At 35.2% G+C, this 21,147-nt stretch overlaps 1 protein-coding gene across 1 annotated transcript; it reads left to right on the top strand.

Annotated features, from left to right (window-relative positions):
• The first annotated feature begins 15,338 nt into the window (after positions 1–15,338).
• Positions 15,339–18,834, top strand: LOC109805440 (uncharacterized protein At4g18257). The gene is made up of 3 exons (XM_020367506.2): positions 15,339–15,695; positions 15,849–16,190; positions 18,086–18,834. The coding sequence occupies exons 1-3, from the start codon at positions 15,415–15,417 to the stop codon at positions 18,252–18,254; spliced, it is 792 nt and encodes a 263-aa protein (XP_020223095.1). The 5' UTR covers positions 15,339–15,414; the 3' UTR covers positions 18,255–18,834.
• Positions 18,835–21,147: the final 2,313 nt, after the last annotated feature.

Raw genomic sequence — 21,147 nt, 5'->3', positions numbered from 1 at the left:
AAAATTGGGGTTGAGACTATTATGAAATTAATTTGGCTGAGCCAAATTTCCTTGACTAGGTGAAATTTGGACAAATTTACTTGAAAAGTATTTCAAGTCAAGTTGGTTGGGCCAAAGAGTATTTTGAAGGGAAATTGACTAGGCTAAATTTTTATTGTTGGACGAAAATAAGGTAGAGGCCATTTTGAAGTCAAATTGGCTGAACCAAATTACGTTGGCTAGACGATTCTTGGGACATTCAATATATTTATGCTTTTACCTATCATGTTGTTGCAAATTGAATAATTATGGAACAATGTTATATTATGTTGCTTATGATTGATAAATCATGTTGTAGGAGGTTGACATGAAGCATGTTGAATTGTTTAAGTTGAATTGAATAATATTCCAAGTGTTGTATAAATTGAGTTGACTTATTTCATGGTGTTTAAGTTGTGGATGTAAGTTGCTCTTGATGTTTTAAAATACTTGAAAGATGATAATTGAATCTAATTCGTAACATATGTTGATGTATGATGGTGATCTAAGTTATTTTGATGTTGATAGTAAGTTGTATATAGGTTGAAGATGATTAAGTTGATAAGTTGTAAGTTGATTTTGATTAGAATCGATTAAGTAGTCTATACATGTGGTGTTAAGATACATAAAGATTAGAGGAGAGGAAATATTTTTTTCAAAAGTTTTATATCCCATTGTGTACATATTAGTTGTGGTGCTTAGAGAAATTGGTTTTCAAAAGTTTTTATATCCCGTGGTGTGGATATCAGTTGTGGTGCTTAGAGATGCCAAATTTGAAAACTCTTCGATGAGTGAGTTGGCTCTTGAATGAGAAGGTGTTTTTAAGGTGTCTCTTCTAAGATTTATGTGGAATAATATGAAAGTTTGGTTGATCCATATTGTAATTGAAGTGACTTATTGAGTAAAGTATGAAATTGAGGGTTAAAATCTTTAATCGATTACTGAAAGGGTGCATAGTACTAGGAGGGTAGTCGATAAACTAATCCCATAGCAGACTTAGTTTATGCATGTTAAGACCGTGATAGGCTCACACTCAATTTGTTCTATCCTAACATTTGTACTAGACTTTCCTAATTAAGTGGCAAAATTTGAGAAACCAATCTAGCTTATGTTAGTCATTGTTTCTAGTTTTATACTAGCCATTGTTTTTAGCCACTATGTCATCTATTGTTTATTATTTATACTAGTCGTTGTAATTAAGTAGAGTCAAGTCACTTATATTTCCCATCATTGTTATAGGAGATCTCCATTAGATGCTATGTGTGATGACACATTCGTTGTTAAGTTGTTTAGCAATTATATTGGTGGTTTAATAATTGCTCCATCATTAGTTATTGCTCCATCGTGTTTGAAGTTGTGAAGGTATTAAGATATGTTTGAAAGTTGTTTATCATCTATACTTAATTGTTTATATGATGATTCATTGTTAAGTTGTTTAACAATTATTATTGGTTGTTTAATAATTACTTAGTTGTTAGTTATTGCTTTGGAGAGTTAGGAGTTGTGAAAATTGTTTATCTATATTGAGGTGTTTATACGATGATCCATTGTTAGTTGATTTTATTTAGTTGTTGTTTTAAATCATCAGTGAATGATTTATGTTGAACCTTTACTAGAGCTAAGTATTTTGTTGAACCGTTTATGTTATAGTTGTTTAGTTGATAACTTTTTGGTTGATTTTCAGTTGTTCCTATTGTTAAGTTATAACTGATTGTTGATGTCGTTGTTATGCTTTCAATTTGGAAGGCTAACATGTTGTTTTAGTTGCTATACTCGTGACTTCTTATTTGTTGATACATTGTTTTCTTTCACAATTTTATTCTTTCTTTTCTTTGTGGTTGGAACTACAATGACCACACTTAATATACAAGCAGGAAAATATTAACATGTTTGCTTGGTTGGCTAGTGGAGAGTCATGATAGTGATGATTCATTTTTGATGATGTTACTCCGATGTAGCATGATCGTTGTATAAATGCTTGACCAACAATTATGGATTATTTTGTATACAATGGTGTAGTTATGTGTAGTGTATATATGTAACCCCATTGAGGGGATTTATGTTTTCCAGTTGATGAACAAGAATTATTTTTAAGTTTTTTACCCTATACATATATCTATTGCATGAATGATCAAGTGACTATTGCATGATAACCTTAAGATAGTTGAATATTGTCTAGTATTTTTGGAGAAAAGAAAAATATTAGAAGGGAGTTGAATAACATCAATTAAAAACTCACTTTTTTTCGAAACAGTGAAGTAATAGCTGTGAGACCCCCTTTCTCCCATTTTTCCTCCTTCACTTTCCCTCACTCATTCTCTTCACTCTCCCATTTTCTCAACTCCCTATTTTTCTCCATTGCTGAAGTTGTGGACTCCTAGAGACGGAGATTCTTGAACGCAAGCCGTGTGGAGCTAGCTGGAAGCCGAATTCCTTCTCCATTTCTTCTCCTTCTCCATTGTCTTCTTCCCGAAGCTTGGATTCTTCACCGAGGTAAGGGAAGTTAGTTTTCATGATTGATTTTTGGTTGTGAATGAGTGTTGAAAGCTCTTTAACTGTTGAAATTGGTGGATGTTTGATGATTGTTGTTGAATCGTTGAGATTGGAAAAAATTGGGGTTGTAGTGGGTTTTGAGAAATCTTGGGTCTCTTGGTTGTTTTATGGTTGCATGTTGAGAAAGAATTGATTTTTGGGTTGTTGGATGAAAATGGGGTGTTGTGGGTGGATTGCATGTGCTTGAATTTCTTGTTTTTGCAGGATTTGTTGTTCAAAAATGGTGGAGGGTTTGTGGTTGCTGTCACTAACGGCTGAGCCGTTTTGAACGGCTGAGCCCCTTGGGAGTTTTGTGACAGGGGAGGGTTTCTGGAACCAAACCGCTGAGCGGTTTTAAAGCGCTGAGCGCATTGGGGGCAGAGAGCTAGAGGAGAATTTCTGGAGGCAAAGCGCTGAGCGCTTTGGAGGCGCTGAGCGCTTTGGAGGCGCTGAGCGCTTTGGAGGCGCTGAGCGCTTTGGAGGCGCTGAGCGCTTTGGAGGCGCTGAGCGCCTTTGTACATTCATAATTAGAACTTGTAGTCTTCATGAAAGTTGTAGCCCTGGATGTTAGATTTCCAATGGCGCTGGAATCACTCAAAGAGGAGTTTTAGAACTCCAGATATGGCTGTTTTAGTGATGAGGGGTCAAGCCGCTAGCATTTGTTGTAGCTGTTGCTGTTTTTAGACTTTTTAACAAGGTAGATGAAAGAATTTGGACTTAGTGTCTTCATGAGAGTTGTGGGAAACCTTCTTATCTTTCATATGAGATAAGGATGAGTGTGGTAGGAGTAGTATAACTCCTAATGTGATGTTTTCTGTGAAGGTTGTCATTTCACATTTAGTGATTTGGTTAGGTTGAAAGTTGTTCTAAGTACTTAGGTTGATTGGTGTTGTTTGGGTGGGTAATTTGACAAGATAGATGAGTTATAAACAAGGTGGATGAGTTGTATTATGTGTAGAATATGTTGTATGTCATGTATGTTATTAATGAGGCAATACTACGATGTAATAGATATATGTTGTCGTGCTGAGTTGAGCTGACATGGATGATTTTCATGTTGAAATAAAATATTGTTGTACTATAGACTGCTGAGCTGAGCTGTAGTTGTTAAATATTGTTGTTGTACTGACTAGTTGATAATGTGAGATTATGAGGTTGAGCTGAAATTGATGAATATGTCGTATTGTTATATGTTATTGCTGATTAAGGATGTTTAGACTGTGCTGTGAGCTGTGTTTAGATGTTTAGCTGAGCTATAAGCTGCTAGTTGTTGTATGCTAGTATTGCTGTGTTGTAAGATGTTTAGCCATGCTGGATGCCAATACTGTTGAGCTGTAAGCTATTTAGCCGCGCTGTAAGCTGATATTGTTGTAAGTTGCTATGTTGAGCTGCATCAGTTGTATACTGTTGTGAGATTGATATGTTGTGTTGTACTATGTGTTGATATTGGATGTGTAGGCCGAATGGCTGTGTGGGCCAAAAGGCTAAGGTGTGTAGGCCGAATGGCTGTGTGGGCCAAAAGGCTGAGGTGTGTAGGCCGAATGGCTGTGTGGGCCAAAAGGCTGAGGTGTGTAGGCCGAAAGGCTGAGGTGTGGAAGGAGATCTCCTAGTTGATATGCGTGACGACGCATTGTGTGCTTATTTCTGATTATGCTGTAAATTCGATGAATGATATACTGATGATGTGAGATGTGGGCTGTTATTGCTGAGTGTTGTGGTATATGGAGTTGATATTGTTAAGCTGGTTGATGTGCGGATAACTATAGCTATATTTTTCTTATTATTTAATTACATATTTATCTATGTATGTTATTTCCTTTCACTAGCTTACCCTTTGTGTTTCCATGTGGTTCGGACTGCGATGATCATACTATGTATGGGAGCAGAGCAGGGATAGGTTGGTGGCTACTGGTGAGTCTACAGCCGGCAGGCGGAGCTAATCCTTGTTGATGCTTGTTTGTTTCAGCTACTCGGTGTAGTAGTTCTGGATGAATTCTTGTACATTTTGAATCTAGTCAGATCTGGACATGTATATATGTATATTCTAGACACTATATGTATACACTTGTTCTTTTCTGTCCGGTTTCAGGTGTACGGTGTAGTGTGTAGTTTTGTTGTGTTGTTTGCTGTGTTGAACTCTGAGTTGTGATGTTTTGTTGTGTTGTTTGCTGTGTTGATTGTTGTGGAGTCTTGTTGTGTTGTTGATTGTTGTGTTGTTGATGGTTGCTTGGTTTAGTTATTGTATACTGAAGATGTTGTTACTTCTGTAGACAATGACTATAATCAATGAGTTGATAGCCCGTGCCATAGAAATGATGGCTATGGCTATGCAGTAGAAAAATGCGTATTTTTCTAGGGTGGACGCTGATAGAGCTGCAGCTGGTGCAGCAAGACCCATGGGGCCGCAGGAGAGCCGAGATCTAGCTGAGTTCCAGAAATGCCGTCCTCCACAGTTCAAGGGAGATGCAGACCTAAAGGTAGCTAACCACTGGATCTGTGAGCTGGAGAAGACCTTCGCTGTGTTGGGATGTTCTTAGGGGAGGAGGCTGGCATATGCTATCTATATGCTGGTTGGGGAGGCTGAGCACTGGTGGAGAGACACTCACCATATTCTTACTGTCATAGGAGGAGTTGTTGATTCAGCTGGTCAAGCTGAATCGTTGTTGAGGGATGGAGCAGAGTGCTATCTTTTCCTTGCTGCTATGAGTGTGGCGACCGAGAAGGTCATTGTTGAGATTGATGTGGCGAGGGATTTTGCTGAGGTGTTCCCTGATGAGGTGCTTGAGTTGCCTCCTACTAGGGAGATGGAGTTTAGCATTGATGGGTTCCAGGTGTGGGGCCAGTGTCAGTGGCTCCCTATAGGATGGCTCCAGCTGAGTTGGTTGGATTGAAAGGTCAGTTGGAGGACCTGTTGGAGAAGCAGTTGGTGCGACCGAGTGTATCGCTGTGGAGTGCTCCTGTGTTGATGGTGAAGAAGAAAGAAGGGGGTAGTCGACTGTGTGTTGATTTCCAGCAGTTGAATAAGTTGACCATTAAGAACAAATATCCACTTTCTCGGATAGATGACTTGATGGATCAACTGAGGGGAGCATTCGTTTTCTCGAAGATTGACTTGAGGTCAGGCTATCACCAAATTAGGGTGAAGGAGGGTGACATACCGAAGACTGCTTTCAGGACTAGGTATGGTCACTATGAATATGTTGTGATGCCGTTTGATGTGACCAATGCCCATGCAGTGTTCATGAATTGCATGAACAGGATCTTCCGGCCGTTCTTGGATAAATTCGTTGTGATGTTCGTTGATGATATCTTGATTTATTCAAGGACCCCGGAGGAGCATGGAGAGCACTTGAGGTTAGTGCTGGAGATTTTGAAAGCGAAGCAGCTGTACGCTAAGCTTTCAAAATGTGAGTTCTGGTTGAGTGAGGTGAAGTTCTTGGGCCATGTGATCTCAGCTGAGGGAATTGCTGTCAATCTGGCTAAGGTGGAGTCGGTGTTGCAATGGGAGCGCCCGAGAACTGTCACTGATATACAAAATTTTGTGGGTCTGGCGGGTTACTATCGGCGGTTCGATCGTTGAGGGATTCTCCAGGATAGTAGCGCCTCTGACCCAATTGACGAGGAAGGAGCAGTCGTTCATTTGGACAGATGCCTGTGAGTAGAGTTTTGAGGAGTTGAAGAGAAGGTTGACTACTCCTCCTGTGTTGGTGTTGCCGGATTCTGGTGAACCCTTTGAGGTGTACTGTGATGCCTCTCACCAGGGTCTTGGGTGCGTGCTGATGCAAAACAGGGAGTAGTGGCATATGCTTCAAGGAAACTGAAGAATCATGAGAGGAATTATCCCACTCATGATTTGGAGTTAGCAGCTGTGGTGTTTGCCTTGAAGATATGAAAACATTATCTTTATGGTGCTCAGTTCAGTGTCTTCAGTAATCACAAGAATCTGAAGTACTCGTTTGATCAGAAGAAACTGAACATGAGGTAGAGGCGGTGGATGGAGTTTCTGAAGGATTATGACTTCTAGTTGATGTATCATTCTGGTAAGGCCAATGTTGTGGCGGATGCGCTGAGTAGGAAATCCATCCACAAGTTTGGTATGATGGTGAGAGAGTTGGAGCTGGTTGAAGAATTCAGAGATCTGAATCTTAGTGTGGAGTTAGCTCAGGATCACATTAGTTGTGGGATGATTACCATAACTAATGAGTTATTGAGGCAGGTTGGACTCAAGAAGTTGCAAGACGTTGAGCTGGTGAAGCTTCTTGGTTTGTTGGGTACCGAGAAGGCTGTGGGTTTTGAGTTGGGAGAAGATGGAATCTTGAGGTTCAAGGGCAGAATTTGCCTACCTCATGATGCTGAACTGAAGAAAGTTGTGTTGGAAGATTTGTTGAGGGCTTGTATGTTAGACCACTTGGGAAGCTGAGAGGAGGTCCTGCCGCTGGTTGAGTTCACGTACACTAATAGCTTTCATGCTAGTATTGAGATGGCGCCGTTTGAAGCCTTGTATGGCAGAAGATGTAGGACTCCTCTATGCTGGTATCAGGATGGTGAATCAGTGGCTGTGGGACCGGAGCTGATCCCACAAACTACTGAGAAGGTGAAGATGATTTAGGAGAAGATGAAGGTGGCTTAGTATAGGCAGAAATCTTATGCTGACAAAAGGTGAAAGCCTTTGGAGTTTGCTGAAGGGAAACATGTGTCTCTGAAGGTGACCCCGACTTCTGGTGTGGGTAGAGCGCTGAAGGTAAGGAAGTTGACACCGAGGTTTGTTGGTCCCCATCAGATCATACTGCGTGTGGGTCCGGTTGCTTATCGGTTGGCTTTGCCCCGTCTTTTTCAAACCTACACGATGTATTTCATGTTGAAGAAGTATGTCCATGACCCTGGTCATGTGGTTGAACTAGATGATGTGCATGTGAAAGAGAATCTGACATTTGAGAAGTTTCCAGTAGCTGTAGTTGATCATAAGCTGAAAGAGCTGAGGGGCAAGTCCATTGCTCTGGTGAAGGTGTTGTGGGATGTAGCTACTGGTGAGGTTACTTGGGAGGTTGAGCAGTAGTGCAGGGAGCGATATCCTTTTTCATTTCCCAAGTAAGTCTGTTTTCGGAGACGAAAACTCTTGTTGTTGGGGAGGTTGTGAGACCCCCTTTCTCCCATTTTTCCTCCTTCACTTTCCCTCACTCATTCTCTTCACTCTCCCATTTTCTCAACTCCCTCTTTTTCTCCATTGTTGAAGTTGTGGACTCCTAGAGACGGAGATTCTCGAACGCAAGCCGTGTGGAGCTAGCTGGAAGCCGAATTCCTTCTCCATTTCTTCTCCTTCTCCATTGTCTTCTTCCCGGAGCTTGGATTCTTCACCGAGGTAAGGGAAGTTAGTTTTCATGATTGATTTTTGGTTGTGAATGAGTGTTGAAAGCTCTTTAACTGTTGAAATTGGTGGATGTTTGATTATTGTTGTTGAATCGTTGAGATTGGAAAAAATTGGGGTTGTAGTGGGTTTTGAGAAATCTTGGGTCTCTTGGTTGTTTTATGGTTGCATGTTGAGAAAGAATTGATTTTTGGGTTGTTGGATGAAAATGGGGTGTTGTGGGTGGATTGCATGTGCTTGGATTTCTTGTTTTTGCAGGATTTGTTGTTCAAAAATGGTGGAGGGTTTGTGGTTGCTGTCACTAACGGCTGAGCCGTTTTGAACGGCTGAGCCCCTTGGGAGTTTCGTGACAGGGGAGGGTTTCTGGAACCAAACCGCTAAGCGCATTGGGGGCAGAGAGCTAGAGGAGAATTTCTGGAGGCAAAGCGCTGAGCGCTTTGGAGGCGCTGAGCGCCTTTGTACTTTCAGAATTAGACCTTGTAGTCTTCATGAAAGTTGTAGCCCTGGATGTTAGATTTCCAATGGCGCTGGAATCACTCAAAGAGGAGTTTTAGAACTCCAGATATGGCTGTTTCAGTGAGGAGGGGTCAAGCCGCCAGCATTTGTTGTAGCTGTTGCGGTTTTTAGACTTTTTAACAAGGTAGATGAAAGAATTTGGACTTAGTGTCTTCATGAGAGTTGTGGGAAACCTTCTTATCTTTCATATGAGATAAGGATGAGTGTGGTAGGAGTAGTATAACTCCTAATGTGATGTTTTCTGTGAAGGTTGTCATTTCACATTTAGTGATTTGGTTAGGTTGAAAGTTGTTCTAAGTACTTAGGTTGATTGGTGTTGTTTGGGTGGGTAATTTGAAAAGATAGATGAGTTATAAACAAGGTGGATGAGTTGTATTATGTGTATAATATGTTGTATGTCATGTATGTTATTAATGAGGCAATACTACGATGTAATAGATATATGTTGTCGTGCTGAGTTGGGCTGACATGGATGATTTTCATGTTGAATTAAAATATTGTTGTACTATAGACTGCTGAGCTGAGCTGTAGTTGTTAAATATTGTTGTTGTACTGACTAGTTGATAATGTGAGATTATGAGGTTGAGCTGAAATTGATGAATATGTCGTATTGTTATATGTTATTGCTGATTAAGGATGTTTAGACTGTGCTGTGAGCTGTGTTTAGATGTTTAGCTGAGCTATAAGCTGCTAGTTGTTGTATGCTAGTATTGCTGTGTTGTAAGATGTTTAGCCGCGCTGTAAGCTGATATTGTTGTAAGGTGCTATGTTGAGCTGCATCAATTGTATACTGATGTGAGATTGATATGTTGTGTTGTACTGTGTGTTGATATTGGATGTGTAGGCCGAATGGCTGTGTGGGCCAAAAGGTTGAGGTGTGTAGGCCGAATGGCTGTGTGGGCCAAAAGGCTGAGGTGTGTAGGCCGAAAGGCTGAGGTGTGGAAGGAGATCTCCTAGTTGATATGTGTGACGACGCATTGTGTGCTTATTTCTGATTATGCTGTAAATTCGATGAATGGTATACTGATGATGTGAGATGTGGGCTGTTATTGCTGAGTGTTGTGGTATATGGAGTTGATATTGTTAAGCTGGTTGATGTGCGGATAACTATAACTATATTTTTCTTATTATTTAATTACATATTTATCTATATATGTTATTTCCTTTCACTAGCTTACCCTTTGTGTTTCCATGTGGTTCGGACTGCGATGATCATACTATGTATGGGAGCAGAGCAGGGATAGGTTGGTGGCTAGTGGTGAGTCTACAGCCGGCAGGCGGAGCTAATCCTTGTTGATGCTTGTTTGTTTCAGCTACTCGGTGTAGTAGTTCTGGATGAATTCTTGTACATTTTGAATCTAGTCAGATCTGGACATGTATATATGTATATTCTAGACACTATATGTATACACTTGTTCTTTTCTGTCCGGTTTCAGGTGTACGGTGTAGTGTGTAGTGACCAGCCGGGTCGTTACAATAGCACAACTGTAGGAATGCAAATGAAAAAGTAAGTCAGAAGAACACAAAGTATTTTTATATTGGTTCTTCTGAACCACCAACACTATGTCTACTATCTTTTATAAAGATACAAGTATTCCTTTACAAGTCAGTTTTGTCTTAACTTAAGAAGTATTTTTTGACTTGCCTTTTCAAGAAACTGTCAAAGTATTCTTTAACACAAAGCCTCTCCAAGTTTCAAACACTCAAATATTCTTTTATAGACAAGTCTCTTTACAGACAAGCCTCTCCAAGCTCATACAAGTATTCTTTTATAGACAAGTCTCTCCAAACTCAAAGTAATAACACAAAGTTAAAGTTGGATAAGACAACTATTTTGCTCATTTTAGTTTTAAGACGTGATACAATAGTATTAAGTACAAAGTTGATGCACAGAAAGAATAAATGTATATTTACAATGAATATCTATTATTCTTCATCACTTCTTTTTTAATCTTCAAGCTTCTTTATATAGATGCTTCACAAAGATGACTGTTACAAATCCTTGAGCTTCTCTCACAGACTTGCTTCGTTTGTTTTCAATTTTTTTTCTTACAAAGAGAAGTGTATGTTGGTATATTAATTGCTTGTAATAAATTTGTTTCACCAAATTGTCACTTGTTGTCTGATTAAAGAAGTTACTTATCACATTTTAGGTACAAAACAGGTGGAGCCATGTGTGTGTCAGTTTAAAACAACTTTTTTTAGGATTTCCATAATTCAAGGGATTTACTTGTCTTTTTCTGATAAAAAACATGTCTTCCTTCTCTTTTGTTATTGTGAGTACTGAGGAAGCTCTTTTACTTTGATGTGTTAAGAATTCATATACACAAAGATTGATTTAGTTATCAAATATCTTAAATGATATGAATTCAAAATAAATGTCTTACAAATGAAGTGTTTCGTCTGTTAGACTTTTTATTTTAAGATAATGATCATTTTAGTGCATTCATTTTGTACTCATTCATCTTATTGAATTATCTGAATCTAAAAAAAAGTTTACTTTTGTTATCAACAAAACTTATAACTTCAAAGATTTAAAATCATTTTTTGACCTACCATTTTTGTTGCATAGTAATTGAACTATATAAATGTATTAACTTGTGAGGTCGGTACATTTTTTCAATTGAATTTTTGACCATATAAGGACAAAGTTTCAATTGTAACTTCATGAATTTTTTTTATAGAATTAATAAATAATAAAAAGTATATAATAATGAGTGCTATTAAAAATATAAATAGTTATCGAGTAAAATTTACATAAAAAATAAAAAAAAATTATAATTTATAAAACGATAATTATAAAGATAAAATTATCTACAAATATAAACACCAAATAATACAACTTCATTTATTAATCTTTCCTCCATTACGCCAGTAATTTTTTACTAGACAGATCCACACGCGTGTATAAACTTATTGAAGATGCAATTTTCAAAAATTCAAAAAAGTTATGTATTAGTAACATTTTATTAAAATATGAATATACAGAAAATATAGAAAATAAAATTATCATCTAATTTATTATAAAAATAATATTTTAAAATATACAATGCTCATACTAAATGTTTGTTATATATAAATAAAGTTTTTAAAAAATTATGTAATTAAAATTTATAATAAATTGTACATTATATAAATAAATGTTATATTTTAAAATATAAATTATATTAATTTAAAATTTATATAAATAAATATTTTAAATATATAAATTATATTTTCTATAAATAAAATAATTTACATTATACTATTAAATTATTGATATTTTTTTTATTAAATTTAAATTTTAAAAATGATAATAAATATGAATTGAAAATTGAAATAAATAAAAGGTTTAAAAGTGATTTTAATAGATATTTGTACTAATATATATATATATATATATATATATAAAATTTTAAACTATATCGAATTAATTTAATTTTCAAATTATTACTTAATTTTTTTTTTTAAATTACTTGACTAATATATATTTTTTTAATTTAGTACCCGACATTAATTTTCTTAGTTAAATAATGACGTGACAAACGAATTGTCACCTCATCACTCAACAACATATGTCAAGTCAGCACACATTCATTCTTCACGTAATTTTAAAAATTAATTTTCCAAACCCCCATCATTCTCCTTCGCAGCCGCGCAGCGCCTCCTCCAGTCGCGGCAGCGCCATGCTCAAAGTCCCGCTGCGCTTGTCGACCTCTTCAAGAGCAACGCTGAAGCCACCGCACAGGACCTCCTTCGCCGCAGCCAGCGTCTCCTGATTTTCCTCTTCGTAAAGCTCCGCAGCCAGCGCCCACCCCCGACGAGTAAAGATCTCGCTGCAAGAGGGGAGGCGCATGCGGATGCATCACGTGGTGATGATGATGATGCTGCTGCTGGTTCCATAGCTCAAGCCCTCAGTAGGATGATGCGTCGTCGTTTTTGCTGTACCAGAATAGGGTCTCCGCTTGTGGAATCTCGCTGCCTTGGTTTTTGTCTGGTTGGTTGCTGCTACCTCGTCCTCCGCCTAATGGGAACAACCTCGCCATCGCTTTGGACCTGGCCCGGGCTTCAATTGTGGCCCAAAATCCATATCAGAAAACTCGATCGCTGTGGATAGTAGGATATTGAGAAAAATAAAAAGAGAAGAAGAAACAACCAAGCATATAAAAATAATAATAATAACCAAAGAGAGAAAATTACTGTAACTAACGGTTGCATAAAAACTTGATCCCCGTGGAATCTCGCTGCTTTGGTTGTTGTCTTGTTGGTCGCTGCCTGTGGAGCTTCACAAAGAGGAAAATCAGGAGGCCCTGCGAGGTGGCTTTGGCGTTGCTCTCGAGGAGGTCGGCAACTGCCCGTGGCTGCGGAGGAGAATAAGGGGAGTTTGGGAAAACTAATTTTTAACTTTTTTAAATATGACATGGCAATTTACGTGGAGAATGAGGTGGCCATGTGTGCTAACTTGGCATATACTGTTGGGTGATGATGTGGCAATCCGTTTCTCATATTATCATTTAACAGAGAAAATTAACGTCAGATACTAATTTGAAAAAAAAAAATCAAGTAATTTAAATAAAAAAATATTCAAAAAGTAGTAATTTGAAAATCGAGCTAATTCAAGGTAGTTTCTATATATATATAGGATAGATTATTTGAGTAAGTGTACCATTTTTAACTATATTTTCTTTTAAAAAAATCAATCGGCACGTTATATTAACTAACTAGAAATTAGATCATTAGGATTAGCCTACTAATTGGGTGGGGAGGGGTTGAGGTAGTTAAAAGACCTATGTTCAATTCTCATTACGACCATTTTTATAATCTTTCCTATCTTTACAAAAAAAAAAAAAACCAGAAATTAACTTCAAAAGTTCAAATAAAAAAAAAGAAAGTAATTTCAAGATAAATATAAATTAGTAATGTAAAATTAGTTATCTATTTCAAGATTAACTAAATTAGTAAGTTTTTAAATTCAAAATTACAAAGATTTAATTTTTTCAAAGTTAGAGAGTACGTTTTAAAGAATAAAATACAATCATAATTATTAATTATAAAATTAATGATTAAAACTTGTAATAAAATTAATGTTTTATAAAATAAAATTTAAAGTTAGATATAATATCAATTATTAATTTTTTAATTAATAATTATTATTGCACTTTATTCTAAGGAGATATATTGGATTGAAATTTGAAAGAATATTTTAACATGAAAAAATCTTGTAAATTTTAATAGATTTTAAAAGATTTTGAAGGAATGTGATGACTTTTAATTTTTTTTAAAGGACTTTTAAAACATGAATTTTAATCAAGACTTCATAGTTCAAATTTTAATGGATTTATATCATAAAATTTTAAAGGATTTTACAAATTTTACATGAAAACATGAATTTGTAAAATACAATTAATACTACAAAAATTAATAAAAAAAATATAACATAAATAATAAAAAAATAAAATCAATACAATTTTTTCTATCTTTTGACAAATAATAGACTTTATTGCCTTTCTAGCTATCATTTATTCACATATTTAAAGTTATACTAGCCGACTCTACATTGACATATTTCTTCTCGTGCTCAAGTATAATACGTTCAAAATTATGGTCTTCATTAACTGTTAATATTAAAGACGAAGAAAGTTATGTAACGCTACATATGTTAATACAAGTTCAATTTGTGTCTTAAATAAAATTTGAAGCATTGACTTAAAAATTGTGAATCATAATTTAAAAATATTAATTATTCTCTCAATCACATTTCTTAAAGACGTATATCGTAAATTGAACATTTTATTTTTATTTTGAGGATCATTAACATGACGTGTAAAATCGTGGAGATGATAAATGAGAGAGGTGAATAAAAAAAGAAATAGGAAATGAGATGGAGAATTAAAGGAGAGAAAGAAGAAATTAAGATAGGAAGAGAAGAGGAGAGAGACAAGAAAAGTGTGAGAGAAAAAAAAAAAAGAATACAAGATAAGAAAGCAAGAGATGATAAAGAGAGAGAAACAAGAAAGGTGAAATAGAACATTCAAAGAAATAGTAAAAATAAAAGGAAAATAAAATATACAAAATATCATGTTTTGATGAGATTGTTATATGAGTGAAATATAAATTATACTAAAAAATCTCACAAAATCTATTATTAAAATAATCCATTGAAATTTCAATTTTTTTTAATATCAATAGACTTTTTTTAACTAAAAAAAACTTAATTGAATACCACTAAATTTTGACTAAATATTAAAATAATCATGATTGTCTTGATTGGATACTACAAATTTTTGATGTGTTTATAAAAAAATCATGATTGTCTTAATTTGATATCACAAAATATTTTTATATTAAAAAAAGTCACGATTAAATATCATAAAACTTTTTTATAATAAAAAAATCTCTTAAAATTCATTAAAATTATAATCTAATAAATATTTTTAAAAAATTAATATTAAATTTGAGAGACTAAAAATATATTTATATTTTAAATGATAATATAACTTTAAAAACTAAAATGTTTTTAACTTCTAAAATTTAAAGTAAATTTATTTTTAGTCTCTCAAATTTAAGTTTAATTTTTTTAATCTTTTAAATTTAAATTTTTTTAATTATAATCCTTAAATTCAAATTTTGTTGAAAAATGCCTAATATTATATAAATACTATTATACAAAATTTATCTACTAATATCTCAATAAAAATATCACATTAAATCTAAATAATAATACATAATTGTTTGAATGTATCACTTTTTCAAATATATCATCAAATAATGCAAGAAATTAAAATAAAATTTTAAAAATTACGTAAACTAAAAATAATAATCATAAATTTGATCAACTAAAAACAAAATCACTTTAAATTAAATTTAATTAAAATAAAAATTATGAAGCAAATGGAGAAGCAGACCATATGAAATCAATAAATCCAACCTGGTATGGTAGAACACAACTGGGTTAGGGCACAACGCAGAAAACCCTAACAATCGAATTCGTTTGCAGAAAAACCATGGCGGGTGAGGGGGACACAGCGAAGAAGAGGGTGGTGACGGAATCCCTGGGATGGCTAACGGAATCCTCGATAATGCCCAAGAAGCACCGCGCCATCGCCGGCGTCGGAGCATCCTCACTCCTCGAATTGAAGGCCGAACTCTACAAGTCTCAGGAAGATTCCAAAAAATCAAGAGAATTATCAGGCCCCGACGTCGAGTACCAACGCGCCAAGAACAAAATCGCCACCAAAGACACCTTCTCCGCCAAAAACCGCGGCGTCGATGCACGCGCTCACAAGTATAGTATCATTATTACCCTCTCTTCATGTTTTTATTATCTCTGTTAACTCGTGTTTGGATAAACTTTTTCATTTCTACAATTGGAAGGAGGAATGAAATAATTTCTTTTTATTAGCGGGTTGTTGATTATTTGAATGATTTTTGGTGTCAGGGACAAGCTTGAGTTGAAAGCGGTGAGTGATGGATCGGCCAGCTATGCGGCGCTGGAGAGGAAGGCTGAGTTGTATGATAAGTTGGTGAAGGGAGAGTTGTCGGATGAAGAGGATCAAGAGAAGTATTGTGTGGACTTTTTCCGCAAGGGAATTGAGCATGATGAGTTGCCGCCTCCACCGCCACTGCCGCCGCCGTCGATGAGGGATGTGTTGAGGGAAAATGAAGATGGTGGTGGTGGTAATGATGATGGTGATGATTCTTTGATGTTTAGCTTGAAGCCTGTTGGGCCTGGGAGAGTGGCTGGAGCGGTTGACAGTGCTGAGCATAAGCGCAATATTAGGTATGGGGTTTATGTTTTGGTGTTGCACATTTGTTATGTGATGAAAAGGCAATGTTTTTATGCTAGATAGTTTGGATGACTTCAATGTGAAGTTCCTAAGTCCTAAGATAATAGTGGGAGTTAGAATTTGGGGTGTGGAAGTTAAATCATTGCTAGCAGTTCTTAATAATCTCTGATGTTCGTATGGGTTTGGTTATATGGTACGTCACTTGGACAACAGAACAGGACAAGTATTCTGTACGGTTTACGTGAGGGATATTATTTAGTTGGTAGGCTATGGGTTTGGCTCATGGGTTTCTGTTTCTTGGATTCTCGCATCCATCAAAGCTAGATCAAGTAAACTACAACAGTGCTATTAAGAAATTGAATATTTATCATTACTGTCGAGGTTTTAAATTGCGTTTCTTGATATTGTGGGAAATTGCTGACTAATGCAGTCACGAACAACTGAAAAATCTTAATGTTATGACCAAAATTGTGATTACGAAAACTTGGTTACCATTCACAATCATCATTGTCAACATTTGCATAGTGCAAATGGGTGTTCCTAGTAGGCATCCATTCCTTGCTCTTTCCCTTCCTCCAAAATCCAGATAGTTCTACACACTCATTCTCTGTCTCTTATGCTGTCTTTGTTGAATCCAAGATTCATCAACTACCCATGTCATTGCTAACTTTGATGCACCGCCATGATATAATAGTGTGTGTTTTAGTAGCAGCCATTGTTTGCAGGCTATAGTGTTGCTACCATGGTATAGCCTTCAAAAACCCGTTTTTTACCCCCTGGAACACTGTTGGTTGGGGATTTTTGGTAAAATATTCAACTAAAAGTCACCTATGTCTTGACCCTTTTTTCTATGCACTTTATAAGAGTTCTCTTTTCCTATGTTCTGTTCGTTCTTCTTCCTTTAGACTTCCCAGATCACATTATGCTAATTTTATCTAATTTCTTGTGTTATTTTTCTGGTAATTTCACCATCATTCATTTTTTGACTTCATTACTATGTTCTTATTGGTCCTAGATTGATGGTGATGTGTAAACTGTGTCTGTGACCTATTGTTTATCATGAATTTCTTGAACTTGGGTATTTTGTTTTGCTCTTTGAGTATTATAACATTTCAAATAGTGGTCATCTTGCATTCTACTATTGTGTTTTCAAAGTTGGTCGTTACATGTGGCTAACTGAGATTGATAACTATACTCATTAACCAAATCATGGTTCTCTGGGTAAACCAACAAATTATGTTTCTGTGTGAAACTAAGTTATTTTATGCTAGCTGGTTGAGTATTTATGGTAAAATTTCTCTGCAGGCTTGTTGATTGTGTGTTTGGATCAGATTCAATTTTCCCAGAATCAATTACAACTACATGTTGAAAGCCAAACAACAAATAATTACTTTCACTTTTTAAATTTTTTTACCATGATTTTGGGATATACAATTGATTCAGATAGCTACCGAAATCAGTTTGCCATTCAACAATTATATAATCATCTCAAGCAGAAATTGTACTGTTTGAGATTTTTTTTTTTTTTTTTTCTGGCTTGGGAGTTGTCGACTGTCTGATGGTTCAGGTTTAATTATTGGATTAACTATATTAAAGTGACAATATTATAATTATAATTTAGTGTTATAGTATGTTAGTACATTACTAGAAGTGTAAGTATCATCAATTCCTGATAGGTTTACCTTCTGAATAGAGTAGGAAATGGCCCATTTGTCTTTTTCAGATAGACAGAGGAGCTACTAAGGATGTCTACATTTTATTGTTTTGTGGGCAAGGGAGATGTTGACTTTTGCTGTGTTTTAATATTTACATGATTTTTCTGGGTTAATTATCTCATTATTATTGAGAGTCTTTGGCTGATCTAAACCTCATTGGTTTTGATTTTTAGGGAAGTTCATGAAGAAGCTAATCGAGCAAGAGATAAGGCTTCTGAAATTAAACTTCGAAGGCAGGAGCAGTTGGCTGCTCATCGTGAGAAGCTTAAACAAGCATATCTTAGAAAGAAGCTGGAACAAGCATATCGTCAGAAAGACGCTGGAGCAACTGATCACATCTGATGAATCTGGATCTGAGGATAAACAATCATGACCACAGCACCAATTGGTATGCATAACTTACGAAGGTTAGTGTTGGTGAAAAACCAATACTTCATTAAAGAAAGGCATTAGGAGTTGAAACCTGGCCAAAAAATTGTGTCATTATTCACTAAAGCTGCAGCATTGCATTGGTATATTGGACTGCTTATAATGCAAAACAACGGCCTCAAAATATGACGCAAAAAGAAAATAAAAGACGGAGACAAAAGAAACAACATTGTTTTTCTGTTGTAAATATGTAATTTGACATTGCTGATTACATCAGATATTGACCTGGGCTTTAGAAAAAACACTGTTGGCCAAAAAATATGATATTGACAAAGTATGGGCAACAACTGAGCATAAAAACAATTACTCTGACTTGTTTTCACCCCTTCATTGGGACACTGTACTCCTTTTCTCTTCGATCTTTCCTTAGCCGTGAGATTCAGCTACAACAGCCACAGAAAAATAATTATTTGTTCTCCATGTAATATTATAATAAGGGTTTCTTAAACCAAACCCAATGATGTCATGTGATATATGTAGCTGATTTCATTTAGTAGGATGGTATTTTTGTTCTTCATATGACATCAATTTTCAAGCGGAAGTTCTTAATGTATCAATTAAAAACTGACTATTTCAAGAAATATAGCCATAATGACCTAAATATAGAAGTTGTAATTGCTTTAAAGATTTGATCACATTGTCTTCATGGAGTTGTGTTCGAGGTTCATAGAGATGATAAGATTTTACAATATTTGTTTAAGCAAAAGGAATTAAACACGATGCAGCTGTTGGATTGAATTTTTAAATTGTTTTGATATTACAATTGAATGCCATCCTAGGAAGGGAAATAAGATAGTAGATGTTTCAAGTAATAAATCACTTCACATGTCTTCTATGATGGAGAAAAATTCATTTTTGATTAAGCAGTTTAGGGATTTAATATTTGCAAGTTAACTTGAATGATTGATATGTGGGGAGTTATTTTACAGAGCTAACAATAGAAATACATGCGAGAGGATTTTTCCACCATTTTGAAAAGGACAAGGAGTATCTACCAGTGAAAGCAAAGTTATCTAAGACCAAGATTGCACCTTCATAAAATCCAATCCATTGTCTCGGTACAAACAAAAGGGTCTTGAGACAAAATAATTGTTATGCAACAACCACCTGGACCATGTCCATTGCATGCCAAATTAAAGACCAAACCTTTCTTCCTTTTTTGCCTCCAATCATCTCGCTATGTTGAGTAAAGTGTTCCATGCTAGTATGTGTTAGAACAACATCAAAACCAACCCATCCATATACATATTTGTAGACCCACATAGATACTGGACAATTGAAAAACAAATGATTGATGTCTTCTTGTTGTTCTTCACAATGTGAGACTTGCATCATTATTCAACAAAGTTTTCTATGTTGACAATCTATTCAACTACAGCCTTCAAGAAAAAGCCTTCACTTTATTTGGCATTGGACATCTCTACTACTTTTTGAATTGTGGTGGATTATCGGTGTAAATTTGTAGAGATTGCACCTGATTAACAATAAGATTTCTCGGGTAGTTGCCATATGCATTTACCATTAATTACTAGAATTTACTTATAACAGTATTTTTATTCCAATATAGACATGGCCCCTTATAACAATACTTTGTTTGTAAATTTGATGGAATTCATGGAATTTTATTTTGCTTCACCTAATAAGAAGCAATTTGAGTCACGAAAAAAGAAAAATTGCTTTGGTAATGGGGTATGGATGGGGAAGTTAAGCACATAATTATTGAAAGTTGTTTGTTTCAAGTTATCTAATTTCATTTCCGAAATACCTTTAAAACGTGTTTAATTCACAATACCTTTATTATTGTATACAATATTTTTTTTTATTATAATACATAAAAATAAAAATAAAAATAAACTATTATTATAACTACATTGTAAATAATTATTAAATTACCCGAATTGGACACTTCATTGTGTAAGCCGGAAATCAGCCATATGTATCAATTGAAAGTTGATCTAAAATTGAAACTTGATATGATGTTGTTCCTGACAGAGCCTTTGGGCCATTGTTTTCTGTTTACGTACCTTGAAGACCCTTTGAAGTTTGAAGCATATGCATGCAAACAAAAAACACATGCGAGTGTTTTCTAAGTTATAACAGATACAGAGAGACAGAGCAAGGGTAGTCGTGTAGTGGCCTAGTGGGTGGTAACTAATACGGGTATTTTTGAATTTTTTACTCAATGTAGTGGATTCCCACCACATGGAAATCATCTTTCCCACCCTATTCTCCCATGAATAAAATTTGGTTTTTTTATAAAAAAAAAGGAAGAAAAAAAAAAAGAAGAGTTGCAACTTGCAACATCATGACTTTTCAAGAGATCATTCATTCTAGTGCTACTTTCCTCTAAATACTTTTAATTACGGAGTTCTAATAGATTTCTATGCATTAGAAGTGATATGATTGCACATATATGAGAATATTGTTTCCTAGGAGTGGAACAATTATTATTATTTCCCAGGTACGAGAATAAAATTTGGTTGAACGTTAAAATATTGTTTCTCAGAGATGAAATATGCCTTGGAATTATTATTTTATTCCTTATACTTCCTTCGACTCTTATTATAAGACATGTCTTTTATAAGGTATTTTATAATTTTTAAAAATATTAAATTATTTTTTCTTTGCTTGTCCTTATTAAAAGACTGTGAAAGTGTATTTTTTTCTCAATTCTCAAACTCTCTTTAATTAATATTTATCATTTTTGTTAGTATTAATGTATAAGTTTTAATATGAAGATAATATCTTCGACTCATAAAAATTTAATGATAAAAAGGGGATGAAATTGATAAATCATAGTTTTATT

The sequence above is a fragment of the Cajanus cajan genome, chromosome 1 (genome assembly GCF_000230855.2).
Source record: "Cajanus cajan strain Asha chromosome 1, NIPB_CcT2T_4, whole genome shotgun sequence".
Lineage (NCBI taxonomy): Eukaryota > Viridiplantae > Streptophyta > Magnoliopsida > Fabales > Fabaceae > Cajanus > Cajanus cajan.
This window is presented reverse-complemented; position numbering and strand designations above follow the sequence as displayed.

Bases quoted from the DNA above. Each gene is read 5' to 3' on its own strand.
- LOC109805440 (XM_020367506.2), top strand. From the start codon at position 15,415: ATGGCGGGTGAGGGGGACACAGCGAAGAAGAGGGTGGTGACGGAATCC. The intron at 15,696-15,848 runs GTATAGTATCAT...TTTTGGTGTCAG, and splicing joins GTCGATGCACGCGCTCACAA to GGACAAGCTTGAGTTGAAAG. The intron at 16,191-18,085 runs GTATGGGGTTTA...TTTGATTTTTAG, and splicing joins GAGCATAAGCGCAATATTAG to GGAAGTTCATGAAGAAGCTA.